The 20,190-nt window shown below is 40.7% G+C and overlaps 1 protein-coding gene across 1 annotated transcript in view; it reads right to left on the bottom strand.

Annotated features, from left to right (window-relative positions):
- Positions 1-20,190, bottom strand: part of LOC138285386 (sodium channel protein type 2 subunit alpha-like) — a 745,466-nt gene that overhangs the window by 77,984 nt on the left and 647,292 nt on the right. The window contains exon 24 of the mRNA XM_069225255.1: positions 14,393-14,530. Coding sequence (XP_069081356.1) covers positions 14,393-14,530 — 138 coding nt within the window. The remainder of the gene's footprint in view (positions 1-14,392; positions 14,531-20,190) is intronic.

Genomic DNA, 20,190 nt, shown 5'->3' with positions numbered 1-20,190 from the left:
TTGTTAACTTTGCTGTTTCCCATAAGCAACTGCTTGGGGAAGTACAGCCCGGCCCTCCTCCAGAACCTGTGGCAGCACTTACCAACCATATCCCACAGCATGAGGGAAAAACAGCCAAAAGGCATGCAATGTTCACAGACCTCAATGCTAGGCTGGCGGTAGCAAACATCTTCTTCCCAAGTATGTCTTGCCTCTTGGATTCCCTGTCTGAAGAGGAGGCTTGGATAACCAAGCTCTCAGAGGTGGGGTGTTGCATCAGGAAACCTGGGTCACCCGGTGCAGGGTGATGGCCGTGGGCAATAGTCCTGTTCACTGCTGGGTTTGGACAAGGTGCCCAGTAGGATATCCGTAAGGGCTTCATTAAAGGGAAGCAGGGGTTCAGAGCACCTCTGTCAGGAGGTTAGTCCTGACTGCCTTCAAAGGCAGCTCAAGATCCAGGACCTTGGATGCTTTCTATACCATTGAATATGAAGCACCCTCCTCCATAGCCACAGTGGGGGGAGAAAGCATGCCAATATCTGGAGATGCATCCAGTCCACTGGCTTCACCGAGATCTGTACACCAGTCCATTGGGTCTTGGAGCTGGTATTCCAAAGGGTCCAGCGACCCCTCTCATTCCTCATCGTAACCTAACCCATCAGACTAAGGCTCAGGATCGGACATAGGACTCAAGGCCCCTGTTGGCACGGGAGTCGGCATCGTACAATGCCCATCTGGCTCCGTGTCCGAGTCCGTAATGAGGATGGGGGCAGGACCAGCAGCGGAGAAGATCGATGTGGTTCCGGCACCGGTCCGGATCCAGGAACATATCCAGAGGTGCCCTTCAGAGCAGAGAATGAAGCTGTCAGAGTGGAACCTGACTCCGCCGAGCCCAAAGGCGCACTGGGGGAGGGGGGGTGGCCTCATAAAACTCCTTAAGTTGGGCAGGGAGCTGTGGAGTCAGCCCAGAGGCAGGGTCCACAGAGGGAGGCCTGGATCGACGATGCTCCAGCTCCTTCGTCTCATATGCTGACGGAAGAGGTGAAGTTGAAGAACGTTTTGCTTTCTTTGACTTCTTCTTATGCCTCAACTTAACCGATAGTCCCAAGGACTTGGAGTGGAACGACGCAGAGGAGGGGCTCCGTGACCGATCCCAAGACCTTCCTCCTGACCTGAGACTGGGACTTATGCGGAGCTGAACAACAGACAAGCATCAGCTTTAGGGACCACTCCCTCAAAGCCTTCAGATTCATGTACCGTCACTTGGAGCATGACTTTGGGTTGTGGGCGTGCTCCAGACACCAAAAGCATATACAGATCCATCACGGACATTACCAATAGCAGGATCCGCAGGGCTTAAACCTGGTCTTACGCAAAGACATCCCTCGATACACCAGGAGAAAAATACTCAAAAAAGCTTTGACAAGCGTTGAAAAGATGAGTAAAAAATGACTGAGGGGTAGCTCTTTCTTCAGATCAGCAGTGGCTGGCTCAGAAAGAAAAGAATTGATGTCAGCGCACCGGGTGGAGCCCGTATAGGACCTGCAACATAATATCTGGCGTGCACGACGACAGACGCAGTGCTGATCAACGCCACCTAATGGCATGCAGGGGTACTACTCGAGAAAAATCCCTGGATTCAGACAGACGCCTGGGGAAATTCTAAGGTAAGGAATCTGCAACTAAATGTATCTATCAGATGTGTTCTTGTCCTAAACCTCAGTAATCTTACTCAGGCTTTATAAGCTCCAGAAAAAGTAACAAGTGTGTTACCAATGATTCTGAGAAAGCAAAGCAGGCTTCTAACCTATCTGGATGATTATCAGTGCTATAACTGTGGAGAAACCTAGGTTGCAGGTAAATGCTGATATTTATATCTTAGATAATAACCCTGGATGAGCCATTGGTGTTGGGTGCGAAATGTTTTTACTCGTCCTGCAGGGCTTTGAAGGAGGTTTCTACTTGACATTAGTAATCCTGACTTTAATCTTCAGCTCAAATGCTGACTGAATTGCTGGTAAATTTGGAAAAGCTTTCCAGACTCCAGCAATCAATAGTTAAATGGGAAGAGAGGCTGGTGTAGTCCTTAAGCCTATTAAAGCACCAATCAGTAATTCATCTTCCTCTTGGCTCACAGAACTGGAAAGGAAAGAGATGAGGAGCAGAAGCAACCTTACTTTCCCTCGCTTTCTGCCAGCAACAATACCCATCCTCCCCTGGAACAAAGTGACTGAAGCAGAAACAAAGAGGCTGGAACCTCAGTTGCCGAGAAGAAAGACAGTGAATCTTTATCTTTTCCAAAACACCATTTATCCTTAGCCGAGGGACAGAGAGAACAGTTCATAAGGAGAAAAGGGTGATGAAGCTATGAAGCTGGTGAATGGATACATACACATGTCCCCATATGAGTGAACACACACACACCACACACATTCACATACACATGTCACTGACTTTCATGAAGTGCACATTTATTATACCAATACTACCCATCCCGAAAAAAACTTGAAAATCACCCAAAGGTGCGAGAGGTGTAATCAACCACAACTGTATTGCCTTCATATCTTGCTGATTCAACTTTGTTTAAGTGCAGTAATGACTTCACTGGAAGCCAATAGGAGCACCAATGTCCCACATATATAACATAAAAAAATAGCATGACTACTTCACTCCAGGTTATTATGGACACTGTTCGTGATCGTCAACTTCTCACCTACCAATCATTGTTTTCAGGTGTATTAAGCTAATACGTTCAACCAATCAAAAACAAGACTAAGGGGGTCATTCCGACCCCGGCGGGCGGCGGGCACCGCCCGCCGGGAGGAGACCACCAGAAGACCGCACCGTGGTCAAATTACCGCAGCGGTCATTCTGACTTTCCCGCTGGGCGGGCGGGCGACCGCCAAAAGGCCGCCCGCCCGCCCAGCGGGAAAGCCCCAGCAACGATGAAGCCGGCTCCGAATGGCGCCGGCGGAGTTGCTGGTGTGCGACGGGTGCAGTGGCACCCGTCGCGATTTTCAGTGTCTGCTTTGCAGACACTGAAAATCTGAATGGGGCCCTGTTAGGGGGCCCCACGACACCCGTTCCCGCCATCCTGTTCCTGGCGGTTTTTACCGCCAGGACCAGGATGGCAGGAAGGGGGTCGGAATCCCCATGGCGGTGCTGCGAGCAGCGCCGCCATGGAGGATTCTTTGGGGCAGGGGTAAACCGGCGGGAAACCGCCGGTTGCCCTTTTCTGACCGCGGCTTTACCGCGGACACTGTACCTCCTGCCATCTCTTCAATGTACTTACAAACTGTGACCTAAAACCTGACAAACTCAAAGCAGGCAAGCAACCCAGGCAAGGTGAGAAAATCAGCTTCTCCTGCACTGCATCGCAAAGAGCTGGAGTTGTTCTACAACCTTTTAATTTTTGTAATAAGGTAAATAGGAGTGTGGTGCAGCCTATGCATAAACCTAATATGGATCAGGCTTAATCTATAGTTAGGTGTTCAACTAAATAATGTGAGTTAACACCAATGAAAATCAAGTACAAGGAGGTGTTTTTGTGTGTGGTACAATGGAAGCTAATAATTTGATTGGTTTTCCGTTTAAAGAATATTTTATTGCTGCCATTTTATGTAATGTCATGCAATGAAACTGTACTTTCATCGTCTGAAACATTAAAAAACATAAAAAGCCAAGTGCTGCGGCTACTTGGCTTTTTAACAGCACACTGCATTGTTGCATTTATTAACCAATTGGCTTCTGCTTTGAATTAACTTTTTATTCTCTGTAGTGATTAATTTATTATTTGAATAAATCTACCACAGGCCTCGAAATCTATACTCGCTCACTCAATTTGGTGAGTCATATTTTATCAGGTTTAGCTATTTTTAGGACCTACTCGCCCCTTCTGTCGAGTTGACAAAGAACAGATGTTCTGCCTTTAAATCTTGTTCTTGTCACATTAGCTCTGTGTTCAGAGACAGAAGTCAAAAGTTAGTTTGTCTTACAATTAATTTTCCTTCTGACTGCAGAGTTCCAGGATTTTGTCAGTTTTTTCCTAACGCACAACATTGAAATAGCTATGTCAACTGTACAGATATTTAAAAATCTATTTCAATTGTTGTGAAAGCCCATTGTTTGTACTTCTGTGTGTTTCATCCTATTAATAAGTTATTTTAATAGGATGAAAACAAATCAGAACACTTTACTTGGTGATGTGCAAAGAATAAATGTTTTCTGAAATTCGATTGTCCTCGTTTGTTAATACATTATATAATTTTATCACTATAGCTGCAGTTAGAGAGAAGGTTTTTGTATATTTCTTGGAAATTTGCTGTCTATAAATGACAGTGTGCAACCATATCATACGTTAGTAATATATTTATTAAAAGTGAGTGTTTAAACATAAACCTAGAAACACTCCTGCCCTGGTAGCAATGCTATTAGTAAACTAAGAGGCAAGTAATGGATCATATGTCCCCTTTTTGTGGGTACATTGTTTTTGTACATGGAACAACATTTTTTTGCACAGCAGAAATGTTGAGCTCACATATTTGAAAGTATACTGATATGTGAGAATGATGAAAAAGGTGACTCTGCAAACTAAAATATTTGCCTAAGATCACACAATTTGAGACCCATTTACAGGACAAGTACATTACAGTTATGGTCGAGTAGATTATTCAAGTTACTTGACCTGTAGGTCGAGTAACTTTTTTTTTTTTTTTAGGCCTGTACTAACTGAGAATTTGAAGAATCATAGTTGTGCATATTGTTCCTTAATGGTCTTGGCAGATTACTTAAGTTCATGATTCTACCTTTTCCACAAATTAACCCTCATTAATGTTAATTGAGTTGGAGCATCAACTTTTAACACATAGATCTCTTTAGGACCTCACAATCTATCAATCATGACCAACAAATGAAATAACCTCTAGCTAAAGGATAATACGTATATGCAACTTAAATTCTTCCTTTTGTGTGTATCTCAGCTTTATGCTATGCCTAAGTGTGGCAACAGGATCAACACAACACATCTGAATGACCTCACCAATTCTTACATACAGCACATAGAATCTGTCCAAAAATTACACTCTGTAAATCAACACTCTTCTATCTAGACAAAACCAAAAGAGAATCTTCTTACTTGAAAAATGAAGAACCCTTGGGTCGCGTGTTGAGAATGAGTCACAGTACCTCATCTCTCATGGATGTTTTGAGAGGAGAAAATCAATGTTGCTCCATTATAACATTGTGAATACACACATACACGTTGTAAAATGTTTAGAAAAAGAAGTTCAGGGAATTCACCATATACAATAGCAGCATGCATGGCAATATGCAGCACAAAGAAATGCTAGCCTTTTTTGTGGAGCAAGTGACATTACACCTCACAAAGTGAGTTGGCTACTCCATTCCTACTACTAATCCCATATGACATGTACATCAAAGGCAACATTAGTGAATAGTTGCTAAAAAGATAAAAATTACTATTTTTCCATCAACTAGAATCAGGTACACCAGTGGAAAGAAGGTAAAAACAGCATTAATCAATTTACAGGCTTGTATGTAACAGTGAGATTAATGTGAATTCTTATTGCGCAGAAAACTCAAAGAAAGATCAGGAGGATTTTTAGGAACAAATTTATGTTGTCTGACTAGATATCAACAAGACACATTTCCATGATCTCAAGATAGCTTGACCCCATAATGGGCCATGGTTAAGAGTGTATCATGCCACAGCACAAATACAGATTTTGGTTTCATAACACTGATTAACCTCAGGGAGCTACCAGGTCCCTGCAAACCTACCAGGTGTTTTTCTAAAGTATTTTTGTACTCCCTGTGTCTCACTGTCTATGGGTTAGGATGATAACACACATTCATTTTCCTGACATACCTGCAGAGTACACTGCAATATGGAGCATTTCAATGCAGTATTTTGGTCAAGGCAGGCGCCTAAAGGAATTGGTGACAATGAAGTCACACATGTTCCATTGTATCTACTGTGAGCCCCACAATTAATCTCTAAGCATAATAGAGCAGGAACTCCCTGAAGGAGCATATGGTTTCAGATGCTAATCGCACCAAAAACTACACAGTACCCTAGTAGCACAAGCGATTTACATATGATCAGGCATATTGGCATCAGCTGATGTCTTTTCAATTGAGAACTGGTCAATGGATAGCTTCCTCCAACCGTTATATGTTCCCAAAGCGTATCATGTACAACCGTTATCAAAACAAAAGTCTGAGAAAAAAGATGCATAAACTGTGGAATATTAGTCATATAAAAGAACATAATGGCTTCAGTACCTTGGCAATGTAATAAGAGAAAGTCTTAGGATTTCTGATTTCATTAATTGTTTGATAAAGTGTCATTTTCATATTAGTTGGAAATGTTTATATCAGCAGTAGAATATTTCCTCTGAATAATAAAATGACTATGCCCATAGGTGCTACCGAAATAAAGTACCTACTAATCTTGTGAAAGTGCATTTTAATAGGCTGTATAGCAATAATGGAAACTGCTTAGATTTGCTGCCACTAACAAATTGCTATCAAGGGTTGTTGCATAGAGGCAGAGTTTGCGCCATTGAAAATACTTAGCAGGAACGTAGCTGCTCCACGAACGAAGACCAACATACCTGATCGGTTCAAATTTATCAAAGACTATGATATGGTCTTATTCCAGGAAACTTGGAATACACTTCCCATAGCTGTTGATGGGTACCAATGTTTTTATGCTCCTGCTATTTCACCTTGGCATGGGCGGGCCCTCGGTGGATTAGCCGCATGCGTCACACCAACATATGGGGACACTGTGAAGCAGTTTGAAACTTCGGACAATAGTTTTCAGGTTACCATGATAAAGAATAACTAGCGCTTGTACCTGGATCATTTTTACAACATTTACTTTACTAGTGTCTCAAACACTAAGTTCCCCACATTGTTTAATTATATCAGCAACCTACTAGAAGACACTGGGTCATTACGAGTTTGATGGGCGGAAAAGTCAGTCAGCCAACTTCCAGCAGTCAGGTTGCCGCCAATGCAGCTGCCTTCCCGTTGGCCCCATTAAGATTTGCCACCGGGAGGCAAACTCTGTTTTCGCCTGCTGGCCCAGTGGGAAACAGCCCACAATATTGACACCAACTCATAATTTAGCCTGCAGCCATGCTGCAGTCCGTAGGGTGCACCAGCACCCGTCGCGGTGTTCACAGTCTGCAAAGCAGACAGTCAACAGTGTGATGGGACTGGCCCCCCATCTCCACCAGCCTTTACATGGCAGAGAGAGGGGATCCCCAGACCTAGAGGATTAGAACTGCCAGCACCGCCAGCACAGCCAGTCCCTCGTGTGGAGGTAAACTTGCGGTGCTGGCGGTCTGACCGCGGCCCAACCACCACATTGTGATAATGTGGTGGTCAGACCGCTGCCAAAGCAGTCGGACCACCACTCTGGTGGCAGTCAGACCGCCACCACGACCATGGCGGTCTAAAGATTGACAGCGTTGTAATGAGGCCCATAGTGATTAAAGGGTCTTCTGTATAGCTCTGACTGCTAACCTAGGGATGTTGGTTTAGTGACCTTATTACATAAACATTATAAAAAGGTCACTCCAACTCACCTGCAGGAGGTAATAACCTCACAATGATGCCTATTAGTGCAGGCTGCAAATCAAAAAAATAGCAAATCCTTCTGTTCCGCTGACTCGCAGATGAGGCAGATTAGTCAACAGGTAAATTTTATTACCTGTTATACGAACAGCAAATCATAGGAAGAACATTTTGCTATAATATATTCTGCACCAGTTTCAAATGATTAGATACTGGGTTTTCAGGTGGCCCTTGCTGAAGTTGAGACTGCCATCAATTTGAGTGTTGGGAACAAGGCACCTAGTCCGGATGGAGTGCCAATTGACTTGATAAAATTATTGACTTGATAAAAAGCACTGTGTCTTTTTGGGTCTCCCTTCTCACAATTTTGTTTTTAAAAATATTGTGCGTTGGAAGATACCTGACTCATGAACTACTTCTATAATTGTCCCTATATTTAAAAATGGTGATAACTCCCTTCCGGCTAGCTATAGGCCTATTTCATTAATAGACATGTCAGCTCAAATCCTGCGGATGGTAATTTATAGGAGGATTAAAGAATGAATTGAGGCAAAGCCAGTCGTACATCCGTGTCAATATGGATACAGGAATAAAGTCTGGAAGATTGAACAGTGTCTAAATTTGAATTTAGTGCTGGGCAAATATACAGTAGCCAAACCGTCCCCTCTTTATCTGGCATTTATGGACCTCTGGTCTGCTTCTGACTGCGTGAATAGTTCTAAATTATGGAAATTGTTAATCCAGTTAGGTTTGGATGCAGTACTTGTATGCTTTCTTGCATTTTGACTACACCTGTAAGGAGTTGATGGAGTCCGACTCCAGGGAATTCCACTGAGTTGAAAAAAACTCCATGGAATTCCACAGTGATGGAGTTCTGTGACCCGTGGAGTCCGGAATGCACCTGATCTTGGAAGTGCTAGACAGGTCCGACCCTGCTTAACGCTTCCGAGATAGGGCTCATTCAGGAGAGAGTCTTCCCGGGGGAAGACATTGTGCAGCATCGAATGAAACTGTCAAGAGCAATAGGCTCTCTGTGTAGTTTGCCGCAACCTCCTAGGAGTGGTTCTCTTGCCCCACTGTTACAAATATATAAGTACCAATGTATTCCAATTGCTATGTACGAGGCTGAAGTGTGGGGGATGGCACAATGTGGGCCTATTCAGCTAGAAGAAAACAGGCTTTGCAGAAAACTAATATCAGTCCTGATATCTGCATGGCATTTTATTTGTCACAGTGAGCTTGGGCTCTCATATATCGAGGATTAAAGTTCACCCTATGCTACTGAGTCTGTCAATGTGGAGAAATGAGGAGGCCACTTTAACAAGGGATATAGTTAGGGATTGTTTGTCCCTTGATAGAGGACTCCATATCCCATGGCTGGCATATGCAAAGTCTGAGCTCTGCAAGATAGGTGAATGTCTTGCCTTTCTGGACCCTTTGTCTTGTAAAAGCCCATGTAAAAAGAAGGTTGAAAATGCACTTTGTGACCTTTTGTTTTTGAGACACTTAAGAGAAATGTGGGAGAAAAGCAGTGTTACTGCATGTTTAAATATAACAGATTCTTATTGTTCGAATTTTATTGTTCTAATTATCTTTGGTGGGATAGGCTGTGTGGTTTGTTCTCTTCTGTTCCGTTCTAGATCTGATATTGTTAAATATTTATTATGTTTCCCAGTGGTTTATGCAGAACCTTGATAATAAGCTTTGCCCTTATAAAGGAAAATCTGGAGTAGGTATACTACATTCTTTATAATACCACTTCTGAAATAGAAGTTGTTTAATTTAAACCAATGTAGGATTGCATCCTTATTTTTATTGCAGTAACCTGATGCTGAAGTGATTTTGTTTATGGGGGAGTTCTTAATACATGTTGTACGTGCTCGTGGAATAATGCTCTTTAAAAGTGTTATTAATATTACTCTGTCTTATTATGCTTTGAATATTGTATGTGTTTTTATGGATGTTATGTGCATCCAAATAAAGTTATTTATTGATTGATTGACAAATTGCTATGCATGTCAGGAGAGAGATCAAACGCTGCTGAACAGAAAGCAAATTGATTCCTAATATGATGACTAAAAATTCTTTATAAAATATTTGTTTATTTCAATGTGTATATAGCCTGTTAAATTATGGTGAACATGAATTTATTTTCACATATTCATTTTACCTTCATGCTTGTTTTAACTGGAAATTCAATACCAATTGATTTGTATTAATAGTAAATAGTGAGAACATGAATATTTAAGAGGCGTTCTGAATGATGCCACACAAATCTATGTGGTAATATTTACTCAGCTTTCCAAAGCACCTGTGACTGTCGTTTTGTCTTTAATTTGAAGAGTTTGTTAATGTTTTATTGAGTCCTAGCAAAATAAGACAATATGTTTGACATGGTCAGCAATCTACCTATAAATCCTAAACACTAACACTCTGTTTCCTTACAAACTGTGATTTGAAAGGTACAAAGATCTTGCTGAGCAGTGCCAGTAAATTTTTTTGTAGTCAAGGCAAGTTTATTCATTTATTTTCAATACTGGTGTTAGGCTAGAGACCTACAAAAAATATCTTAATACTACAAAACACTTTTATGCTAAACAATTAACTGAAAATACTTTAAAAAATGTTTCAATTATATAACACTTAGGAGGAGATGGTGGTAGAATATAATTGCTTCCATCATGCACTGTAAGTTCTTCATATTCAAGAAACAAATGTGTTAATCTTATAATAAACTGTTAGATTGGGACGTACTAAGAAACATGCTCAAGATACTGCATTTCATTTTTACAAACAGAAAGCTGTTCCCTAAATTTTAACCCCCTTCTGCAATGTGGCCCTCTACTGCATACAATAAGGCAGAACAGTACTGTGGTCTGCCATGGTGTGTTTATAACAATGGTTTGTTTAATAAATGCAATATGAAATATCAGTACCGAAAACTAACCTTTTTACTGCTTTTTTTATTTCGCAATTACGTTTGAAGAATTTAAGGACAAACATATAATTCGTCTCCATTTAACTGATATACCACTTGTGTATCCTTTACATTTTGCCCTAGTGTGGAATTTGACAAAAGTGCATCCAGACATAAGCCTGTAAACTATTCTCAGGAGGGGATTGTATTCTGTAGTCAAACCTCATGCTAGCTGCTAGTGCTACAAAACAAGCATTTGACATTCATAGTACTAGCCTTGAATTTTCCAGCTCTTACTACTGGAAAATAAGGACTTATGAATTTTACCTTAAACCTTATACAATTATGATTAGCAAGCATAAGACATATCTTCACCATCAAATAAAAGAGTTACATGAATGTTTGCCTCAGAGTCCTTCAAAAGGTGAAATGCATACTTTTTTCCAGATACTTTATATTTGACATTTTGTTTCTGTGAAAAATACTCCAATGTTTGTTGTTTAATATTTAATTTACTATATTTTTTTTAATATGCACTACCCCTTAAAACAAATGGTTATTTACTGAAATGTATGCTTACATATTTTTCATGCTAATATAATTTTTATTCTTTAGCAAAATTAATATTTTGCTCTTTGAGTAAACATTGGAAACATGGAAAATTAATTCAGATTACATAAAAAATGTTCTGAAGTCTGATTTGAATAATATCAAATAGGATAACTTCTTCTGCATAAAACGTGTGTTTGACAATGTGCATCTCATTAGAAAGTATATGTACTAAACGTTCCAAACATTTTTGGGAAAATAAAATAACAAAAGGACAATAGCAGGGTTCAGGAAATAATGCATACCCATTTCAGCCAGTTATCAGTGTTACTTTTAAATGATAAACCCTTATTACAAACTAAGTAAAACTATAGCAGTTACATTTGTGAAGGTCAACTATCAACTAAAGAGTTATACCTTGTTATGCATGAGAGAATCAGATTTGGACTTGCTTAACATTTGACAAATCATGTCTCAAATAAACTTATGAGACAGATGGTGACAAATGCACCTGTAAGGCTTTGTGTGGCATCTTTAGCACAACGTGGTGTGTAATAAACAACAAGCAGTGATTTATTTTGCAATTTAATATTGTGGGCAAAAACAATTATTTAAGAATTTGAAATGATACATCAATCTACTATTGTACATATCAATTTTCTTTTTTTGGTTGCAAAAAATTCGACATGAATAGATTTTCAACAGCATGACCTTCTGAATGATTCCATCGATTACTTCCCATGTTAGTTTGTGAAAGAAGTACATGGCTTCCATTTAAGCTGAGAGCAACTGGAAACACCCCATATGCACAACTGTGAACTTGATGTAAAACTTAGATGGCAGTCAAGTGAAATAGGGAAAATATGGTTCATTTATTCTGATATTGATATTTTGAAGTACTTGCATAGTTTTAAATTATATGTTTATTTGTGCAAATACAACACTGTCTTAAAGAGGATAACAAACAATTGCACCTAAACAGCACTTTGTTCATAGGTAGAGCACTGACATGCATCAAGCAGTTAAAATTGCAGTGGTCTCAGTGAGCCCACGTTTTCATTTTATGAGGGGAATAAGTCAAAAATTTAAAACAACAACATTCCAATAGGCAACCTCTTTCATAACATTTGGCTCCCCTAGTCTTTCTCAAACTGTCTGCTTTCTCATGGACTCTATTCCCTGCAATGACTGGAAGTTTATGACAGAAATGGAAAACCAATATCTTGCCTTGAATGCAATTTCAACATTCAATGAAAGTCACAGGAGCGGTAATCCTCATTGATATACTCAACATAGTACAGTATTTCACACAACCAGCACAGTCTCAAGGTCACATCCTCAACCTTGTCTTGTCAATATCACCCAAAGTCCAGTGCAAATCACCCATACCCCTGGACTGACCCTTCCAGTTTGGCATTTCTAACTCCTTTCTCAGTGTCCAATCAACAAATCAAGGTCAACACAAAAGAAAAGACCAAACTTTCAGATCCTTCAAAGACTTTTTCAAAGCCAATATAATCCTTGAACTGTTCTGTGACCCTTTAAACTCTATGGTAACTCCCTTCTAAATAACTTCAACAGGTTTTTGAAAGCAATGTGAAAATCCAGCCCCAATTACAACATGCAAATGCAAGTCAAAGCTTTCAGCACACTGCTACTCTAAAGACCTTGGTGACAATAAACACCCATCTGAAGGCAGGAAAGAAAATGGAAGAGAAATAGAATTCCTGAAGCCCTTATTATACTGAAGTCCCTTTGAGCAACACACAAAAAAGCTCAATACAACATTTAGAGCAAAGTACTATAACAACACAATCACCTTAGCCACGAACAGGAGCAGAATGCTACTCAAGACAATCAAGCTCTATATCAACCCCGTGTCAGACCCACTGATTTCTCACTGCACAGAGAAGCTCAATGACATCAAACTCTCCTTCAGTGAAATAACACAGAAGATCCAACAGCACATCAACAACACCAAGGCTGCTTCGTCCCTTACACCCACACCTTCCTGTGGAATCCAACGATGGCAAACCTTCAAATCCCTCTCTCTCCCAGATCCTGCTGATATTCTCAAACCACTTAATACAACTTCTTATGAAGATGATGCCTTACCATGGTCCTTCATCAAAGCTCTCTTTGGAGATACTGTCTTAAAGCTGCTTACCAGTGACAAAGTATTCTTCACTGATGGCATCTTTCATGAAGATCTCAAGACAAGTCTGATTCCCCCACTAAACAAACCTACACTAGACCCTGTTGTCCTCACCAAATACTGGCCCACATTCAACTCCTATTTATCAACAAGATCACTGAAAAAACAGTGTATGTTCAACTCTAAGATCATATCAATGCTAACCATCTCCTGCATAACTACCAATCTGGCTTTAGATCCTACTGCAGCAGGGAGGCTGTTACTTTACACATTGTAGATGATGCTCTCTTAACTACAGATGAAGATGGCCCCTAATTGTTGATACTGCTGGAACTTTGAGCTGTCTTTGACACACTCGACCTTCCTACCCTCATATGGACCTTAGAGTCTTGAAAGAGATACATGTACAATGTCCTTCACCCGTTCGCCTCTTACCTTTCCAAACAATACAGGTTTTTTCACATGGGCACCTCCTGGTCATAAATGACCCTATCACCTGTGGAGTCCCCCAGGGTTCTATACTGTCTCATGACATCTTCAACCTTTACATCTCCTATTACTTGTTGATTTTATGCTTGTTTTTGACCATGCTTCACTGACTTTTGTAAAGGTTTGCAGTATAGAAGTACCATATACATACATACAAAATTGGGCTGCAAGCAAAAGTAGCCCCAAAATATCTATAGTGGTAAAATAAATGTCTGAAATCCTCTAAAAGAATACATTTTTCAAGTGGTGCTCGCAATTGCAAACAGTGTTGTATATTCTTACTATTATATGTTGCATTTATTATCAGATGCACATTTTAAATGTACTGTAAAAGCTTAGGAGAGTATGGAGCTTAGTGACTGCCTTTGAATCTCTCTTCAGTGCTTTGCCCAACATTGTGTGATTCTGGGTAATTCACTTAATCTCCCTGTGCCTAAAAATGTGATATGTATTTGTATAATCCCCACTTGTTGTACACAATTTTTTATATTGTCTCCAAACTCCCCATATAATGTTTAGAGTTCTGTTGCTTTCTAGCTAGGTTTGCGCTATATGTATACCCATACGTTTACAGGCATATGCTTTGAAATATTCTGGAAAAAAACAATTCAAACTGTATCGGAAAACACATATTAAGTACATTAGTAATATACATGAAAGTATGCAATTGTAAAAAAAAGCAAAACATAAATACTTATCTTCTTTTTTTGTTGGTTAAAATTATCAATGATGACACCGATAAAGAGGTTCAGGGTGAAGAAGGATCCAAAGATAATGAAAATAACAAAATACAGGTACATGTAGAGGTTTTCCTCATATTTTGGCTGTTCATGTAACTACAAAATGCAAGAAAAAAGGTATGTTTTCTTCACTTTCAAACGTAGGTTATTGCAAAACAATGCACATTTTGCATTCCACAACATTTGCAATTTTATTGTAAATTTATTTCAGCATCTCATTGCATAATGTTGACATGTCAACAGGTCTTTTCACTGTGCAAGGCCCTATTATCAAACTCAGAAACAATACTTTTGCAGATATTTGTGTGAGAAACCACTCAATTGAAAGAAAAGATAACTTCATAGTGCACTAAGACCCTTACGTACATGTATATAGCAGAAAACCATAATTGTGTGTTTCATATTACAGCACAAGGAGCAAAGGGTTATCGGAATTGTACTTGTATAAATATTTTCTCACCAAACAAAGCTAAACCTCACACACTATGCATTAAATAATTTGCAACTGTGTTTGAACATATGAAAGTAGAGACAATATACTTACATACTCAACTTCCTAACTGATGTGGGGCACTACGATGTCCACTTGTACAGTGCAGCTCATGGCCAATGTTCCAAAACTTGCCATTGATGTGAGAACCATGGCTTAGAAGGATTAATTTACTTACCTGACTTGTTTAGTACCCTAAAAACAACTCTTCCTCACTATTAGTCCCTACTTCATGGTGTACACTGAACCTTGGACAAAGAGACCTTGCTAGTCTACCATACGTTTGAAACAAAATCCCAGAGGCAAGTTTCTACACATTAGAAAATAATGCCTAACCTAAACGTGTTTCAGTTAGCATGATTAGGCCGCAGACAGCTTGCTTTGACAGCGATTCATACTTGGCCAATAACTGTGCAAGCCTTTCTCTCGCGCTCTCTTTTTGTGTGTTTTTCTGTTTCAGGAAAATTATCTAAAATGTAGCCTCAGATGTGGTGTCTGTATGAGCGGAGAAATGTAATATTTGTGTTTTCTTGAGGAAGTAATTCTCAGGAGGCTCCTTTCTTTTGTAACATTCCAAGATTGCCTGCTGCTGTCCTTTAATCAGCTGAGCAAATCATTCTATAGCATTGCTACAAAAAATGTTAATTTGCTTCATTAATTTATTATGCATAGCTTAACTAATGAAATAGATGAAGTAGTAGGTGTCTCTATAAGTATCTTGTTTTCTAAGTATTTATTGACTTGTATGTTTGCACCATTGGTAGCCCAAACCTGTTATATCATATCATACTATAAAACGTGTGTGGCTTCTTTATCCGGAAATATTTAGAAGCTGCCTTATTTTGGATATGAGCCAGACTCTTTTTTACTTTCCTATGAAGCGGACTCTATGTCAGTCTATTTGATTTAGGCTTTCTAACTGAGCAGACTCTATTCCATTCTGACTATTTGATTTATGCTTAGTCTTTTGGCGTATTTCTTTGGAGGCAGATTCTATTTCAGACTGTTTACTGATCTATACTAACCGCCTCATTATGAGTTTGGTGGTTGCACAAGCCGACCGCCAAACTTGCAGGGAGGAGCGCCCCCCATCGTAATACAATGTTCCTCCTCAACGGCGGGAACATTGTATTATGATGTTCCCGCAAGCCTGAATGGTGGGAACAACGCAACAGTATTGGTCTTGGCACCCTTAAGGGAGCCGAGGCCAATACCGCAGCACACTATCACCCTCGGAATGGACACTGTCTGCACAGCAGACAGTGTGCATTTGGAAGGTGCTGGACAGGGGGGTCCCTGCACTGCCCATGCCCTGGGCTGGGCAGTGTGGTGTCCCCACTGTGGCCCATTCCACTGGCTTCCCGACAGCCTGTTTATGGTGGTATCCCAGTCATGACCAGGCTGGTGGAAAGCTGAGTTGTAATCTGCACGGCGGCGCTGAGAGCATCACCGCCGTGCCTGACCAGAACTCAGACTGCCATCATGCCACGGGGAACAATGTTCCTGGTGGGCACTGTAATCCCTTGGCGGTCTGACCACCAGGGTTGTAATGTGGCAGTCTGACAGCCTGGTGGGAGCCACCCGAGCGTGAGACTAATTGTTCTTGGTGGTTCTTGGATTGACAGACTCATAATTAGGCCCTTAGTTTTTTTTTTGTTTTCTTCAGATAACCCAAAGAGAAGGACCGCTTGCAGGGTTACATTTTGACTATTTTGAACATGCTAATTCCATAATTGACTAATTATTTACTTTTTGCTTTCTGTAATAATCACATTGTTTAAAGTTAGTGAACATGAACTTTTACCTGGAATCTTGTCTTGCACAGGAGTGTTTATTAGCCTTGGACTAAGAATTACGAAGACTCATTGAGATTTACTAAAACTCAAACAATCCCAGTCCTGCGCATCGACCGTCTTAATTAGTTGATTGGATTGTTGACACCGCTCCCTTCCAAGGTGATATAAACCAAGATCAGCCTTATCATATTTCTCTGGTGCCATTTACCAAAGCACAATCCCACTTAGAAGGTCAAGATCAGAGTTACAGGAAAAGGGAGGGACATAAGGGCTCGCATGAAGAAGAGTTGAATTTGGACTAATAAAGATCACAGGTAGGCATTCTGACAATTACCTCCTGTTCCCTCATACTACCTAGTCAAATAATGTATACCACAGTAATGAAATTACACATTGAATTGGCAATCTGGCAATAGCATGTATTGTAGGTGATCAGATTGAAAATCTTTGGTGGGGGTGCGTTAAGAAAGCGCAAAGCCAAGGAAAAATACATCACGGAAATGTGCTAAGCTTCCAAGACGTTATAGGTTGGAAAAGAAACAATACTCCTTTACAGAAAGAAATCACAAAAATGTGCCCATCTTCGCTCTTCAAATCAGGCATCATAGGATCAATATATGGAGACTAAGCCCTGGTCACCAAAAAGGCAGTTGAAAAGCCCTTTATTAAAGAGGACAAGATCAAGAAGGAAGCATGGCCGGCATGTCCTCAATTGTGAGGACTCCTCCCTCCAATCCGAGGTTTATGGCCTACATCACATCAACCTGTGTAGCCAGAAGCCCATAAGGGTTGATTCCACCTAACAAAGCAGAACATGGGTTACTGTGGCATAACTGCTTGATGCCTGGTTGGCGATCAATCTGGTGCTGTGATACCCCTTCTGAGGTGAGTAGAGTGCAACATCAGTAATATTACCATAACATACCTGTGTGCCCACATCTCACACCTGACCTCCTATTATCCCACGGTGTTGAAGCTACAACAGAAGGTGGAGTGTCCTAAGATGAACACATGAATACCCATACCCTCATTGAGATGGGAGCTCCTGCATGGATGCTTCATGGTGGAAAGGTTGATGACATTTTCTTTTTCCAAGCAAAGGTGCCAGAAAGTCCAGATGTGTGGACCATTTTGTACCTTCCTAGAAAGCTTGAGAGAGACAGGAATAAAAACACTTAATTGCATTTATAGTGTAAGTCTCTATGATAACTGAGTGAGTGCAAGGTTCGCTACAAGGGCCAGGTTTCATCCTTCCAAAGTCTATAAACATTTTAGTACTGAGCAGAGTATAATACCAACTGGTATTTAAAGTCTTTCAAAATACCAGAAAAGTAGCTAATTATTGTAACACTACTGCTACTACTACTACACTACTACTGCTACTAATACTATGAATTATAATAATACACTCACCTGCATAATAACAATATGATTTGCCTGACTGGTGGGGCATCTGCCTTACAGAGTTTATCTATAGGAATGTGCAAATACTACTACTACTACTATACTGCTATTACTACTACTAATAATAATAAGAAGAATAAGAATAATAAGCACAAAAAAGACTATTTCAACAAGCGCCAGACACGATATAACAAAACATATGCGCCGGACCTCATGCCCACAAAATTCAGGAACCCGGATTTCTGAACAACTCTTAGGAAGGCATGCTGACTGCAGAAATCAAATCATCCACTTGTATTTTCATTAAAAGGAAATATTGTGTCCTCCAGGAACATAATCAACTATGGCCACAAGGAAAGCTGGCAGCTAAAAGAACTAGAAATCTAATCACACAGATCACTGACACTCAATGCCAGTCACATAAAGGCAGGCTCCCTAAAAAGAGTTACTAGGAAAAAGAACTCTGTCCTCGTTCAGACAGAATGCACAATAATCCATAGAGGGGATGGGATGGGTTCTTAAACACGGGAGGTTGGCCCATTTAGTATATCTGAACCAAGAAAGGCTACCTCTTGTGAGCATCACTACTGTGGCATATTCAGAAAATGATCAAGACAATTGATCATTTGATCATCAAAAATCATTAAAAGTATTATTCAACAGTTTTGCATCACTGGGCCCTTTTCTCACTTATAGGATCTCACTGCAAGGATTCCGTATGTGTGCAGGTGGGGACTGATATAATCACCCTCATCTGAACAAATTCCCTACCTCATTCCAAGGATATCATGGACATGGGGCAGAAAGATTCCCACCCATGGACATTCTTGATCCTGCAAGGCTGTTCTGAAAGATACTGGTCTAAGGAAACAAGTCTATCCACCACCATGGCATGACTTGTGCAGGTATCCCTCAGGGCCTTCTCCCTACAGAAGTACTTCTTAGAACCCTACAGGATCACCAGCTTTCTTTCTGCGTCTACCTCCCAGTAAAGAGCTACTAGGGACTCCTCAGGGTAATACTCAACAAAGATATGCTATTCACTCCTGTGGAGTGCCCACTAGTGTTGGCCTTCCTCTTGGAGCATGATAAGTCTCCCTTTCAGTGCTGTGGTTGCAGACAGTCAAAGAACCTACCCTTTTCCCCGGGGCTTTGTCTCACCTGGATTCCCACTTCTCTGCATTTCACAAGTTGGCTGGGATTCCCGTCCCTTTTCAGAAGTTTGGGGTTCTAAGGGATTTTATATCTGTGGCTTTTCTCCTTTCACTGGTGCTGACCTGTCCCACTCCCCTTTTCTTGGGATCAACACCAGCACATGCACACATCAGCTGCTCTTTGAGGCTCTTAGGATCAGTCAGTTTGGAGTCCATTAGATGCTGGTGTAACTCTGAAGAACGGTTACTCAAAATGTGCTCTGTCATAATCAAATTGTATAGGCAATCATAAATATCCACTGTATTGCCACTCATCTAGTTCACTAGTGATTTCAAGGAGATGTCTACAAAATCTGCCCAAGTTTGCTGTGACTCTTTTTAGGTGTCCTGGAATTCCTTACTGTATTCTTCAGGAGTGTGACCAAACTTCTCCACTAGTGCATCTTTTAAGTATGTGTATGAGTCAGCTATCCTTTCTTCTAGAGTCAGAATTGTATCCCTCCCCAGAGTTGGTTTCAAATCCCACAATAGGGTACACTAGTGCTACTTCTCTACCGTACACATTTGCAATGACCTTTCATAGGAGGTGAACCCTTTGTCCGTGTCACTCCCCCACCTCAAAGTTAGGCACAATACTTTTTTTTAAATGATGGTTGAGTGACTCCCTGTGGACACCTCAGCACTGCTGCAATCATTTTAAGGGAACTGCATTCGTCCCAATCTGGCTTTCTTCTCCTCCAAGGCCAGCTTCTCCTCCAGAGCAAGCTTCTTTTCCTCCAGGGCTATGGGTGCCAATTTGGCCTACAACTCAGTTGCTGGCTGCTTGCTGATATACTCCATCTGGTAGATGGCCAGCTTAGAAGGGCTTAGGCTATGAGAACCTACATCACTTTCAGAACTGGAAAGTCCAAA

Source organism: Pleurodeles waltl, chromosome 3_1 (assembly GCF_031143425.1).
Source record: "Pleurodeles waltl isolate 20211129_DDA chromosome 3_1, aPleWal1.hap1.20221129, whole genome shotgun sequence".
Taxonomy (NCBI): Eukaryota; Metazoa; Chordata; class Amphibia; order Caudata; family Salamandridae; genus Pleurodeles; species Pleurodeles waltl.
The sequence above is the reverse complement of the archived record's forward strand: the minus strand, read 5'-3'. Positions and strand labels throughout refer to the sequence as shown.